The sequence below is a fragment of the Aythya ferina genome (assembly GCF_964211825.1).
Source record: "Aythya ferina genome assembly, chromosome: 8".
In the NCBI taxonomy this organism is placed as follows: domain Eukaryota; kingdom Metazoa; phylum Chordata; class Aves; order Anseriformes; family Anatidae; genus Aythya; species Aythya ferina.
This window is the reverse complement of record NC_140304.1, coordinates 13,324,395-13,339,686: the sequence shown is the minus strand read 5'-3', so window position 1 is coordinate 13,339,686 and position 15,292 is coordinate 13,324,395. Positions and strand designations below refer to the sequence as shown.

The 15,292-nt window shown below is 52.6% G+C and overlaps 1 protein-coding gene across 3 annotated transcripts in view; it reads right to left on the bottom strand.

Moving 5' to 3' along the window:
* LOC311441046 (protein transport protein Sec16B-like) overlaps positions 1-15,292 on the bottom strand; it is a gene marked incomplete at its 5' end in the record, with an annotated part of 36,495 nt that overhangs the window by 4,659 nt on the left and 16,544 nt on the right. The window contains 5 exons of one of the 3 annotated variants that reach the window (XM_084528674.1): positions 6,496-6,746; positions 14,357-14,418; positions 14,572-14,634; positions 14,732-14,787; positions 14,916-15,003. In XM_084528674.1, the coding sequence (XP_084384800.1) occupies positions 6,605-6,746; positions 14,357-14,418; positions 14,572-14,634; positions 14,732-14,787; positions 14,916-15,003 (411 nt within the window). In that variant the 3' untranslated portion in view covers positions 6,496-6,604. Of the gene's footprint in view, positions 1-6,495; positions 6,747-14,282; positions 14,419-14,571; positions 14,635-14,731; positions 14,788-14,915; positions 15,004-15,292 lie in introns of those variants that run through there. The other 2 variants (XM_084528675.1, XM_084528676.1) reach the window with 2 other exon arrangements.

The following is a 15,292-nucleotide window of genomic DNA, read 5'->3' as shown; positions in this document are numbered from 1 at the left end:
CCTGCTCTGCCTGCTTCATGGGATCATCTTGCAGGGGAAGCAGCAACTAGCTCCATTCTCACCTGAGCTCCTGCACTCCAAAGCCAGGCAGGAAGCCAGACGCTGGACAGGAGCTGGGACCTTCTGCTGAAGGTAGCCCGGAGTAGAGGACACGCCGAGTCTGTGAGCCTGAGCCTCAGAGCAGAACTAGCTGCTGCAGAGCGGGGATGAACATCGCAGAGCCCTCCCCACCTCCTCCAAAAAGCATCGGTACTTCTTTCTGTAGCCTCCCTCCATCCCAAAGTGCCTGGAGCAAACCCTACTGCAACAGCCAGTGCCAGCAGAAGAGCCCATGTTGTGTGCCCAGGACCACCCAGTGCCCACCAGGAGCTGCACGCCGCGGCAGCAGGAAACCAAACCCAGGCAGGCCCTGAGGGGACACTGCCCTGCCACTGCTTCCACAGCAAGTGACAGACCTGAGCCCCACTGCAGGGCAGGAGGCTGCACACCACGTTTCCTCCCTGCTAGATCCTAGGCACGTTCCCATCTGACCCCAGCCCTCCTGCACCCCGCCCAAGGCTGGACCGACTGGCTGAGATCAGCTCAGGCCCCACCTGCATGAACCCTACGTGCTCACATCAGAAACGCGAGTCCTTCATTTGCTTCATCCTGTAGTCACCGAAACGTAAGCATCACTCCTGGTCCTACTTCTGTATTTATTTTTATGGTTGCAGGTATTATAATTGTTGTACTAGCAGTGCTTTAGTTGCTATTATAAATACAAAAACTCACTTGCCTATACAAAATATATGTGCAGGCACGCATACACACACACTCACTCCTCTGCCTCTTGAGAAATGGGCCCGTTCCGCTTTCTTCTGCTACTGATAAAATATTGATTAGGGAATTTGAAAATTTGAAATGATTTAGGAGTCCCTGGATGGGAAACGTAATGTACTGTGCCGGTCGCATTATGAGCCATCCATCACCTGTCAGCAAGCAGCAAGAAAGTGACAGAATCAATACAAACGTGTCTGAAGATGGGTTTAACTCATTTCCCTTCCCCCTCGGGCAATGACTGGAGCATCCCAGCCCTAGGAGAAAGGAGGTTTGGGAACAGGCCGAGGCCAACCTCCAGCCACCCAAAGGGCAGGGGGTTATGCTCCTTCCACAGCAGCCCACCTGCGCCAGGCTGGGGAGCTAAGGGGAGCAGGCTTGGCCACATCAACATCCCAAAAGTAGCTGCCCCCCGACCCTGTGGGGTCAGCACACTGGGCTTATGTACCCGAGTCCTCTGCACGCATCGCAGCACCTCCCCGTGGCACTGCGTGCCTCCTAGTGAAGCTCCTGACCAGCCTGGGACAGCTTTTGGTCCCTAAAGCCTCCCACTGCTGGTAAATGTTTTCAGCTCATGTCTCTCCCTGCACACAGGCACTTCACCCCATGCCATGATCCCAGAATATCGTCCTGCTTTGGGAGGGACCAGGCTGGGCAATGCCACAGCGTGGATCTCTGCCTTGCTGCTGCCCACGTACATCCTCAGCATCACCTCCCCTTCTGCATCACACCTCCAGTCAGCACGGCCTGACCCAGCTACTTCCCAAATTACACCACAGAGCTTGTTTCCTAAGCATTTGTTGTTCTTCCTCAGTCTGAGAGTCTTTTAAAATAAAGGAGGGAGGGGAAAAAAAATAAAAATCCATCTGCAGGGTGATATATCGTGCTCCCATACTTTGCAGATGGATTCAATTGGCCTGTGATCCTATTTTGCAGATTCCCTCAGAGCACTGTAATTCATCCTGCGAGATGTTTCAAATGAGACTGGACAGAGCATGGGAGAAATGACAGGAGCCAAGAGCCCTGCTGTGCGGGCAGGGTGACCAGGCAGGCTATTGCTCATGTGTTATTAGAGTTAATTATTCTGAGGGCACACCACAGGAGGTGATGGCAGCACAAGGGCAGCTCAAACACAGCCGACAGAGCAGCCTGGGCACGGAGAGGCTGCTCCCAGCAGCAATCCCCAGCTCCAGCCTACCCACCACGGGCCAGCATCAACACCAGCTACAGAGCACACTGTGTGGGATGAGGGGCAGAGCAGGGGAAAGGGGACACTTCACAGCAGGGGACACGCTCTGACCTACCATCCATGGGGTATGAGAGCCAACAAGTTGCTGGGTGGGAGCAGCAAGGACCTCCATCCAAACTGGCCCCGGTCTTACTCCTTGTCTGGCTCTTCCCTGCTGTGTCAGGCGGCTTGTAGGTGCCACCTTCTTGTCTCCTGGGCAGTGCTTTTCTTCCCTGTTCTTTCTGTAAGGGTGGAGGTTCAGCCTTCGAGCAGAATCAGGCCACTCACTTGGCCGTAGGAGGTTTTTAGCCCTTCTAGAGGGAGCAGCAGGAGCCAGACGGCTGCAACAGCCCAGCTCTGCCATTGCTGCTGCTGAGGCTGCAGGTAAAGCTTCTTACAGAAATTCTCATTTATTTTGCCTTTAGTTCTATTATTTAATAGACTGCAAAACCCTTAACGTGGGAGTGAGTTACTGCATCTCTGCAATTCACTCCGGATACATCCCTTCTACCTTAGCATCCCTAATAGACTCTATAAATGGCTTCCAAATCCAGCAGAAGTGGTCTATTTGCTGCCTAGTATACCATGTAATCTTTTGCAGAGGTGGTATTGATCTTGTTAAACCTGCAGCCATCGAGTCCTAAAAAGTGTCTCGGCATTTGCTTTCCTATAGCAAAGCAGCTCTTCTAGCCACGTAGCAACATGCAGGTGACAGCACCAGCCTACCCTGACCTGCAGACAAGACGGTCACTGGGTTTCTGAGACCAATTTAATAGGCAGTAGAGCCATGGCTACAGGGTATGTAGTCAGAAGCAATACCCAGTCTCACGAAAAAAACGTCTGAGTCATTTTAACTGTCAGGGACAGAAATTAAGGACTAATTCAGCCCGTAACAGGTACTGAATGCTGAGCCCAGAAGCAGTTTTGCTCATGGCTAATGGATTTTTCACAGTAAAGCTGGCTCGTGGCTCGAGGCGCACAGCTCCAGGACGCTCAAAAGATTCATTTGCAGCAGTCTTGCCAAATTTTCCTCACCCATTCACAAAAGGAGAAAGTCATGTGGTCACACTAGCACAATCCCCAACAAACAGCTTTAGCCGTGGCATTTTGCAAGCATCCCTCCTCCCCGCCCAGCCACTCCATATGCCCCAAGGCGAGCAGCAGGCTGCTGTGGCACCAGCACTGCCAGCATTACGTGCTCATCAGCAGGACAGGTGGTGGGCACGTGGTGGCACACGGACAGCTCAGGAATGGGATCCCAAAGAGCCAGTCTGGGATCTCACACAGATTCCTGAGGGGTTTGCTCCTCACTAGGAGGAACAACAAGGTCCTTTTAATGAGTACAGCCGGACCCCAAAGGCTGCTGTGCTAGAGAACAAATCACACTTGCATTAATGCGTTGGTGTGAACGGTCTCCAAGACTGCTTTGTGCAAATGGCTTTTGAGCAAGCTCCATAGGAAGTGAATTGCATTTTCTCTGCCAGCCCTCCACAAAGCAGCCAGCATCACAAATTCACACAGTCACGTGTATTTTTTTTCACGTTTTTCCATACAAAACCAAGATTCTTACCTCCCAAAACCCCCAGACCATGGCTATTTTGTAAAACTTAGACACACAAAGCTTCTGCTCTTTGGGAGCTCCCTGTGTGATGGCCACCAGCTTTGTGTAACAGCTACCCAAGGAGGGCTCCTGGGGTGACTGAGGAGAGAAGAAAGAGACACTGACAGGCTGCTTTAGCCACACCAGTTTGGGCAAGCATTTCTCATACAGCGACCCCATCACTCATGCAAAGCAGCCATTTTGTATGGTCCAATCCATTGCTTTGCCTCCTTTCCCCACCTCTCCCATCAACATTTATCATTACAGGTCACCAGAACCCCTCGTGTCTTTCTCCCTGCAAGAAGGCTCACAGGTGACGTAGGCCTGGTGGGCCACAGACACCACCACAACTGTCTCCCGGAGCAGTTTGTGACATGGCTTTGCCTGGGGCAGGTGCTTTGAGCCTGGAGCATGCTCAGAGACCTTACCCTGCACCACCTGCAGTGGCTCCAGGGCCCCAGGCAGGAACAACTAACCTGTCCCATGTCACAGAGAGGAGAAGCAAGCAGTGCTGAGGCTGCACGAGGTAGAGCACGGGCAGAGGTGCCAAGCCGCAGAGCACAAAGTTAGAATTCTCTAAAAATACGCATATACATGTGCAGATATATGAAGCTCGCTTTTTTTTTTTTGGAGGAAAAGGAGCGCCACAGTATGCTGAGAAGGGAGCAGAGCAGAGTCCAACCAGAAACGTAACTGACACTATCGGATATGTTCCCACACCGCCCTGGCAGCAGCATCCGAGGAGAGGACAGATGGTAACTCCACGGAGAAACGTTAGGACCATGACTAGTGTCTTCCTCCTAGATGAGGCTCTCATGCTGCCAGCTTACATCAATAACGCGAGGAGGTGCTGATAAGTGGCGGCCGTCTGGCCCAGAGGCGCTGGGGTGCCAAGAGGAAGGGAGAGGGATGCAGTTCTCACCCTCTGACATTGATGCTGCCCCAGTTGTGTCAGCGCTGCTCGTCAGCCCATCTGTCACGGCGCTGGTTCCTTCTGGGCCTGCAGGACCGGCGAAGGCTGCTGCACGTGTTGGACCATTTATCTTCTCGGGTTGTTGGGACAACAGGCCTGACAGTCCCATCAGTTATCCCACAAAGCAGAGCCCAAACATATCCTCAGAGAAACGGATGGGGAACAACCGCAGGAACCAGGGGAACACCACAAGCTGAGGGGCTCCTGTGGCCTTAGGGGAATGCAAAGCAGCAGCACAGAGAGCACCAAAACCGGCATGAGAAGTCTGTGGGGAAGAGCCCTGGAAATTGAATCTTTCGCCCATCACCTGTCGTACCTTAGCCAGGCCATCCATACCTATGTGCTGGCCACGTGTCCTGGAAGCAGTCGGGGACCTGCACCTCTCCCTCCCCCCAGAGAAGAACCAGGATGTATATGACAGATCATCAAGGCACTGAAAGAAACAGGCACAGGCATTAGCAACTGGGTGACTGAGAAAAAGTGTCCTACAAGTCCTCAGGACACTTGAGCAGGAGGAGCTGCTTCAGCAAGATGGCAAAAGAGGAGCCCTGCTCAAAAACTGCCACAACGAGAGCTCTTCCGACCAGTGCGCCTGTTCCCAAGGGACATGCCCCCAGGCCATGCATCGAGGCAGCTCCCGACTCCCTGCCCGTGCTGCCTTTTGGGTAGGGATGTCCCCATGAGTAATTATGATCCAGGTTCTCACCATCACCCCCAGCCGCCCACCTGCCCTGCTGACACCCCAGCAGAGCAGGAGCCCAGCCAACACAAGGCTCGGGATCTGTCCCAGCACCTCAGAACATGGCCGGGAGCCAGAGGCCAAGCTGAGGCCTAGAAAATGGAGGCTGTCTAGGTGGGGAGGAGGCAAGATGGGGAGATAGCTCTTCAGGCAAGTCATTTCAACTGCCTCGAGGAAACAGGCTGTTAAAGTGATGGAAATAAATGGGTTGCTTGAGAGTCTCAGAGCTGCTTTCAGAGAACGCTTTCACGTAGGAACGTTGATTGCAAATACTTATTAACCGCTCCTTCATTATCAAAGAGATGAGATACATATGTTTACATATTTTGATATGCTTTTATTAATCCTACTTACTGTTTAATTCCCTGCCCTGCACAGGCATGCGTGGTTATCAGAAGTCCCTCAAGCAGGAACAGGCCTTCAGTAAGAACCAAACTGGCTCTTGTGATCACAGCCTCCCAAAAGGAGGGTCTTCCTTTGGGCAGCTGCTATGGCCACCCACCCCTCTGGCTATTCACCACAGCCGTGAGCCAAGAGACCACAGGTCCCTCTAATTCAGCATCCCACCTCCAACAGCAGCCAAGCATGGTGCTGATGGAAGGAGCTTAACAGAAGGTGGAACATGGAGGTCTTCTCCCAGTACACTTCTCTAGCTTCCAGCAGCATGGGTTTATAAACCCCTGAGCAGGCCCGTGCTGGAGGGGTGCACAGGTTGGCAGCCCCTGGCCCCTTGGGCAGGGGGCTCTGTCCAAGAGAGGCATCGTGCTGACAGCCAGATTCCCGCAGGTTTTCAGAGCCCACATCACCACCAGCCCTCTTTCCAGAACTCCTGCCTGGGTGACAGCAATGTTTCAACTCAAAATTGCCCTCCAAACACAAGAGAAGCGCAAAGATGTTGGTATGGCCTCCAAATGGTACCTGGCCCAGGTTGCAGTCAGCCCAGGAACACATTTTGTTTTCAAAAAGAGCAAAATGCCACTGAAAAGCCTGGTGTGCCACTGAGCCTTGGATTCTTCACCATTAGCACCTTGCCTTAAGACTGCACGCAGCACGGCTGGTGATCACAAGAGAAAATGGGAAATGGCTCTCTCTCCACACACAGCAGTTACAAAACACTGCATCAGAAGGGAAAACCCAGCAGGGCCCAAAGCAGATTGATCACAGGCATAAATTGAGAAGTGTGGCGTATCTGATGGTCTTCATTCCCTGGCAAATCTCTCTCATCAGCTCAAGCAATGAAAAAAGAGCTTAAGCTTTCTGCAAGTAGTGAGGACGTTGCTTTGGTGCAGTTGCAGCTTTCATACCTTCAGAGCAATGATGGTGGGTCACAGCAATGGGATGTTTCGGCACACAGACATCAGATTCGCAGACCTCTAGGCCCTCAGCATCTCTGAGAAGTCCAGAAATTGAATCAGTGTCTTTGGCACAAAAGCCAGTCCCCAAGTAACCTGTAGGCAACATCTAGGTTCTGCTCCCCATCACACACCCCCTGCAGATACCTCCTTCAAAAGGGCCACCACGTTAGCCCCAGAAGTCACTGAACACCACATCCTGCTGGGCACAATCCTAACCCAGCGCCCACAAAGTCGTCTGAGAGCTACATCAAAGCATCTCTTCCACCGGGAGAGCCCTCAGACACAAAGCTCCGGGTCTGTCTGTATAACCCACGGAGTGTTTTTACCACAGAGAGCAAACAGCAGCAGGTCTTTCCGCATGCACAGACCTCATCCCTCCCTCATTGCAACCATGCAGTCCCGGGGGCCTTAATTAACTGGCATGCCTTCTCACAGGGAGCTGCTCTGTTGGAACATTTACATGTTAAACTCCTTTGGACAAGTTCACAGGCGGGCGGCTAATCCTCTCCCAGGTTTCAATGTCATATCAATTTCCTGTTCGAAGCCGAGTTCTCTCCATCAGGGGGTTTTAAACTAATGAGATGCACTGAGGCCTTCAACTCTGGGAATATCAAATGCAGTGGGATTCAATTTCGCTTGATTTTCATGTGTTTTTCCCTTTGTAATTAACACCAGACAGCATGCAACTTCTCTTCATCTTACCACCAGATACAATCTCCTCGCATGACAAACATGTCAAGAAAGGTGATGCTTTTACCCTACACTGTCAAAGGCTTCTACGAAACTTTTTTGGCCTTTTTTTCTCCCTCTGTGAAGATAATTTACTGCCTCAAGATGATATTCAGTACTTAAGATCTCCAAGAGCAGTGGCATAGGTCCCTCAGGTCCTGCAGGTGCAGGAGGCCCTCCTGCTCCCTACTCACATGGATTATACTCCATGGAAACGCTGGTGCATGGACACAGGCTCACAGAGGATTTTGTAGGTCAGTCTTTCCTGCCCTCATTAGAGGGCTGGGTATCTCCAGTGTTTCTGAGCAAAGATGAGCAGGTATGAAACCATCTTGCAGTTCTCCCCAAGGCAACCCATTGGGCTTCCTACCATAGTGAATGTCCCTCATTTCACAGTGAATGCGTGCATATTTGGGTACCAAAGGCTTTCTGTGCTGTTAGGACATGACAGCCTGCAGCAGCCACAGCTTGGTGGCCAACACGCACCGTTTTTAAACATAAATGAGCACAGCTGTGCCACACCTGACAGGACACAGAAGGGAAGGTGATGCTCCTTTAGATCAGAGGAGTTTGGAACAATCCCTCTGTGTAGCATGGTGCACAGACCTGGTCAACTAAAGGGAAATTTCTACAGGTGCAGGCATGTGAAGGTGTTGAAGGTGGATGTCCATTACTGTGACAAGATTCCAGCAAGATCCCAAGGCCCTGATCTGCCAAAAACCCCTGCAGAGGGGTTCCCCTGATCACTGTGGGCAGGGAACAACCCAGCCAACAGAGGAATAAGATTGCTCTACCTGAAAGCAGGGCAAGCAAGTGCTGCTTTGCTCCCCGTGGTCTCCTTTCTCCAGGACTGCAGCAGGTTGAAGCTCTTCCACAGATAAGAAAATAAGAGTTACCAGCCACCTAGGCCAAGCAGCTTGACCCTGGGCTCTCAGTATGGAGACCCATAAGAGTTCAGAGCAAGAGACCTTGATTTGGGGTCATCTCTCCAAGGTAGACTTTTGACAAGCAATTTTGCAGCTATTCAAGGCATATATTAAATAAGCACTGTTGAAAGGCACAGTGAAATGCCTATATGACATTTGCCAGATTAGTATGTAAAATACTTAATTAAAAACAAAACAAAACAAAAACTATTTTATCTATGAAATCTCAGTTGGCATCCAACTTTTCCACGTAGGGTAACAGATGTTGGAAGGGACTTTCCCTCAGTAACACAGCAAAATCCCATTTCCCAGACTCAAAATTATGTTCCTGCCTCGTGCACGTCACAGACATCAGGCAGTCATCTCATTCCTTGAGGCGATCCCAGCAAAAAGAAGCCATTGCAATAGATGTTGTGTCGTGTCTGCCCTCCCCTGCTCCCATCTCAGGGCCCTGGAGGACGTTGACTTTCACTAACCAACACATTTGCCACCTGAAGTTGCAACAACAAGCTCTCCTCTACCAGCAGTATCAGCAGTGTCCCAGTGAGTCCCCTTCCTGTTAATGTTCACACTGCTACGCAAGAGCCTGGAGAAGCAGCCAAGCCACCTCATTGCGCTGTGCCAGGAGCCCGCAAGTTCAAAGTCCTGAGCAGCACCTTGGAGCAGAGTTCATGAACACTTTATTATAGCTCCATCACGGAGTTCCCCGCACTGCCCAGCAGCTCCAAACGAGCCCTCTGCGGCCGTGACAGCCAGCACCACAGGACAACCGAGGTTTCATTAATATTCATGTCCCATTGACATCCGAGCAAGCAATGAAAGCAAGCTTTCTACAGCAGATCATTAAGTGGGGGAAAATGAGTGACCTCTTAAGACCAGCTGCATCACAGATGTCACCAGGAGCTGAAGGGACAGAGACAGGGTCACCACCCAGCACTTCTTTTAATAAATAACAGTTCTAAATGACTGTGGCCTTGCTATACCCAGCGGGACACACGTGAGACTAAAAGCAGCTGGGCAGAAGATGCCAGAAGCACAAGCTGGGCACCGCGGTGCCTCCTCTGTGCAGCGGGGAAAACGAGGAAGGAACATCTCACCAGCCTAATTCCTAAATAAATCAGTGTTTTGGGCACAGCTAGCTCCAGCTCAGTGGGAACTGGAGCTGCCCCAAAAGCAGTCCATCCATACTCACCTGTCACAGGCACAGAGAGTATGTGCCCTCACTAACCTTCAAGGAACTCCGTATGCCAGTGACCCGTTTGAGAGCTCTTTCACCCCATCGCAGGCTGCTGACGGGTTTCCAGCACCCCCCGGCTGCACTGTTACCTCCTGAATACCCAAGTCGTGGCTGGAACCATGCAGCCAGTCACCTTAATGCCAGCAGAAAGCATTTGCAGCCTGGTTCAGCTTCCAGCCATTTTCACTGAGAAATTTAAAGACCTTTGGGTCTGTAAATCAGTAGCGGGAGACATCACCAGCCCTCCTCGTCCCTCTAGCAGTGTTGTGCGCACACCTACTGCCACGCTGTGCAGCACAATTCTGTCAGGAAACAATTCCTCTGGACAGCTCCTATGGCAATGACAGAGATGTGGATCCATTTCTGAGCACGGCCTGAATGAAAGACATCTTCAGCTGCCCTCTTTTTGTCCCCAAGGGCCTTCCTAAGCAGGCAGCCAGTGTGGAGACACAGCAAGGCTGAGGGGAAGCAGCCAGCGACAGAGCCCTGCATCCTCAGAGCCTGGCACACACACACCTCCCTCTGCAAGCCAGTGGCATCGAGGAGCATCCCAGCACTCCCAGAGCATCCCAGCTCAGGGCATTTAACGGGAGCTCCCCCAGGCAGCAATTACAGCACTGCACGTAGCAAACACCCGATCTCAGATTACAGGCCCTAATTGCTGCTATCAGTCAGAGTAACACTTAGCGTCAGGTTAATGCATTTCCAGGGCTCCTAGGAGAGGATGGGGAAGAAAAAGAGAGCCTTAGTCCCAGTTTACCTCAAGTTCATCAGGAGGCCATAAGCAAGCAACTCACAGGCAAACTTCCCAGTTGAGGTGCCCCTCTGTAGACAATCAGATGCCCCGATTCCCCAGGATATTTAGTGTAGCTGCAAGCCCTGGGGAATCCCCTATTTCTTCTCAAAGGCTGGCCTAGCACCTCAGAGAATCACTGCGGTGCACCCCTAAGTGCACAACATGGGACAAATGGATCCTCTGTCTCCAGCCTTGCTGAGCTGAGCAGCATGGTCCTGCAGGCCACAGGGCTTTGTCCCCAGCACAGAGATGTTCTCGCTACCTCTGAAGCACCCAAAGCAGCACACAAGAAAATCTCTCCCAGCCTCCTAGCCCAAGCAGACAGCTGGCCTGCCTCTACATTTCCACAGCAAGACACTAATGGGAAATCACTTCTCACCCAGAGCCCAGCCCTCCCTGCTGCAAGGAGCCACCAACACCAGCCACAGCCTCGACGTTTTTTAAGCCCTTTGACTGAAACCTGACACAGGGTTCACACACACCAGACAATGCAGATTCACCCTCTGAACTTTTTCATGACTCCTGATCTCCATTCCCCCGTGCTACTGAGACCAAACAGCACACCAAGCTAGAAGCAAGTGAGCAAATTCCCACTGCCCCTCCCCACGTGTGGCTGAGCTGCCTCACCTGCCTCAATAACACCTCGCTGCCTGCCTCCTTACAACCCCAGGGGTATCAAGAAAGGAGTTTGAAACTAAAAACCCGAGGAGCGAGCTCAAGACCATAAAACTTCTTTCTAAAAATATTTCCCCTGACATTTCAAATTTCATTCTGTTTCTCTGCCAACACGCAGGAGTCTCCGTGTCTGCTCAGGCAGAAACTGCTTGCCACCCTCATCCCTCGGCAGGGAAGAGACCTGCCATTCATTCCCCCTCCACCACCACCCTCACTTCTCCTCCGCTCAGGCTGCCCGCAGCTTGCTTGCCCCCAGTGCTGCCTGCTCCCTGCCTGCCGCTGCAAGCACAGCGCGTTATTTTAGCACCTCCGCCTTGCAGAAATACCAGATATTTGCACCTGTGCCATCTTACACAAGATCACTTTTCTCCCCCAAAAAAAGAGGTTTCCTGAGGGCCATGACACACAATCCCAAGAAGGTGTAGGATGTTTAAGGCTCCAGGTGAGCATTGCCTACTGCTCAGCCCATTTAAACCAACCCAAAAGGGGGGGGAAGGCAGCAAAAAGTGCTTAGTGCCACAAAGCAGGCGGGGTACGGACCTCACAGCAGGGCTGCCCTACGAGCACCCATCCCAGGGCCCCCTGTGGGGTCCACACACGTGTGGGGTCCATCCCAGCATCGGGTCACTTCTGCCCCGTAAGGCAGACCTGAGGTGCAGGGGGCCCTGGCGGAGGCAGAGCCAGGTGTGCTTGGGTTTGTGTCACTCCTGGTGGGTTTTGTGGGTTTTAGGAGAGCAGCGATACCCCACAGCCGGTCACGGGTGGGTGCCGGCCCCACAGGGCTCGCTGGCGGTGCCCAGCAGCCGGCAGCGCCCCACGGCACTGCGAGCCCCCCGCTCGCCGGGAAAGGGGCGTGCCCTCATTAGCATGCGGCGCGGTGCACGCTGGGCATCTCGCCCTGACCTAAAGGCAGCCGCAGCGCGGGGCTTTATATACCCTCCTGGCACCAATGGTGCCGTCCGGGGGAAGCTCACCGCCGAGGCCACCCACGGGGTGCCCGTCACCCGCCGGCCCCGCCTCGGGGAAGGTCTGAGGGAAGGGCCGCCCGCGGCCCCAGCAGGGCCCCGCCCGCGCGGGCGGGTGAGCCACCAGCAAGGGGGGGCGCCGCGCAGGGCCGGCCTGGGCAGGAGAAGCGGGGGCGGGGAAGCCCCCTCGGCCTCCCTCCGCCCCGGCGGATGCTCGTGGCCCCGCGGCGCCTTGAGACAGACTCACGGCCGGCGCGCTGAGTCCAATGGGTGGGGTGGGGCACGGCCCCACAACCCAATTCAGACTACTCTCCCCCGGGCGCCATTTTGTAGAGACACCCCCAGCATCCTGCGACAGAAACACGCACCCCCAACGGTTGGACAGAAACAGCTACTCAAAATACTCAAAACCCCACACCTAACGTTTGTAGTGTCAGAAACACTTCAAAAAGCCGCACCCCCAACATTTTGTTATATATGGAGTAATTCGTGTCGGTAATTCGTGTCGAGAAAGTGGTTGCTATTAATAAAGAAGGGGAAGATTTGGGAGTGTGGCCATGGGGGTCGGAAAGCCCCGTGGTTGATGGTGACATCAGACTCTTAACGATGAGGCCATCAGGAATATAAAGGGAACAAAGGAAGGGTGATTCAGGAGACTCCATGCAGTCTCAGGGTTGCTTGTTCTCCAGCTGGTTTCTTGTTCTCCAGCCGTTAAGGCATGGAAGTTTCTGGCTGTTTGCCGTTGCTGTTATATGCAAAGTTGTTTGACCAATGAAAAGTTGTTTTGAAAAGGACTGCTGTGGGGAGAAGGGCATAAGAGGAGAGCCTGTCCTCGAGATAAAAAAAGGCAACTCGATATGATGAAGTTATGTCATCAATAAAGGAGAAAGAAGGAATGAAAAGGAACAGGCTAGCAGAACGGAGACCAGGACAGGAACAGGCACACTGATCGCCTCATGAAGATAGGTTCGGCCACACTCAACAAACTGCTCAGAGAAGCTCGTACTGACAGTCACTGGAAATGGGCGCACCGGAGCTGGGAAGAAGCTCAAGCTGAGAGAAGCGGACCCGCGCACACAACTGCCTCTCGCTGGTAAGCAGTTGCGCAGTATGGGAAATCATACGTCCTTAGAAACAAAGACTGTCCTGGTAGCCTTATTCTCCTTACTAACAATCGGACAGTTTATGATCCTGAAATATGGGACCAAATGGAGGTTAAGGTGTGGGACTGCTACGAAAAACGACAAGGTAGTGCCGGAATTGCTCGGCACCTGGCGAGCAGTCTCTGAGGCCTTAAAGAGCCCTGTGGGACCACAGTCAGAAACGTGTGGTTTGCCAGACAATGAGGGAGCTGCGGGCTCCTTTACTGATCCCACTGCTACGCCATCGGCCCCTCTGCTGCTACAGCCATCGAAGGCTTTTGCTGTTACATCTCCTGGTAACCTGGACGTGCCTTTTGACCCAGGCCCTATTGGCCTTGAAAAGGAGATGGATGGTAACGGTTGCCATAGTAACAGTTTCCATGGTAACAGTTACAGTGGTAATGGTTGCCATGGTAACGGTTCCATAGTAACGGGTGCCCTGGTATAACCCATGGTAACGGTTGCCAGGGTAACATTTTATGACTGAAACACCCCCCAAAACCCTCATGCCTAACATTTTATGACAGAAACAGCCCACAAAATATGCACCCCCAACATTTTATGACAGAAACCTCCCCCCCAAAAAAATATCATTTTATGACAGAAACACCCCCCAAAAAACCCGTACCTAACATTTTATGACAGAAACACCCCCCCCCAAAAAAAAAACTAACCTTTTATGACAGAAACTCCCCCAAAACCCTCTCCCCAATATTTTATGACAGAAACAGCCCCCAAAACTGCCATATCTAACATTTTATGACAGAAACTCCCCCCAAAAGCACCACACATAAGCTTTTATGACAGAAAAACCCACAACACCTGCACCCCCAACATTTTATGACAAAAACACCCCCCAAAACCGCCATACCTAAGATTTTATGACAGAAACACCCCCTCAACCTCCCTCCCCCAACATTTTATCACCCCCAGATGACAGAATCACCCCCAACACCCCCACCATTTTATGACAGAAACACCCCCCAACACCCTCAGAACCTACAGGCAGAAGCTGGGGGGAGCCAGACACTTTGTGTCATCCGCTCTTGCCCCCCCATCCCTCCCCGCCAAAAAAAATAAATAAAGAAACCACAAACACCATTTTATATCAAAGCTTTCCACAAACTGCTGTTGGTTTCTCGCAGCCATACACATGCATTGCCCCCTCCACTCACAAAGGGTTGGGGTAGCGGCGCTGGGAGAGCAGCCTGGGCTGGCTGGGTCGGGCGGCGGTGAGCTGGGGAAGCACAGGAAGAGACATTCATGGTTTGTCCCCACTGCCCCCCAAAACAGGTGTGATGGCTGGCCACAATCTCGCCTCTGTTATGCCCAAAAGTCAGGGTGCTGCCCCCCCGCCTGGTTGAGCAGCAGCCCAGAAGGAGGCTCTCACCTGGGAGATCTCAGCAGGGTTGAAAAGCGGGATTGTCCCCAGCGGTGGTTGCTTGGAGCCAGGCTGCAGTGGGTGAAGGGAGAGACACCAGTCAACCCCGACTTCAGAGCTGCCCCAAGCAGAGGGGTGGCTGGACACCACTACGCCCACTTCCCCTCACCTGCTCTCCAGCCTTGTGACTGTCCACATCCCACGGGCCTTTCATGTCAATGGACACTGCAGTAGCAACAAAGAGATTTCACTTTTTGGTGATTCTGGGGCATGCAACTCAAAAACACACTTAAAGAAACAAAAGGAGCAGCTTCCCAAAGGGAGGGGGCAGAGATGCCCCATGCCACACTTACCGGGGTATCTGGAGGGAGGCAATGGGGAGGCTGAAGGACTCATCCCAGCTGCAGGAGCAGCATCAGGTGGGGATGGCGACATCCGTTCCTGAAACACATCCACCCATCTGGGGCTCTGTGTGTGGAGAAGGCCTTTGCCCTGCACGTTCCGGTTTGGGGTGCCAGCCTGCACCCCCTGAAGAGCCACTATGGGGGCTATAAGGCAGCTGGCTGGAGTGAGCAGTCTTTGGGGAGATTGCCCAGAGCTTGGGGCACCTCCCAGAGCAATAATGCTTCATGTATTTACAGTTATTTTCAATAAAGGATTCACTTCTAGGATTGAAGGGTGGAGGGGAGGGATGCAGGGAGCAATGCACCACCCATCCTCATAGCTGCAC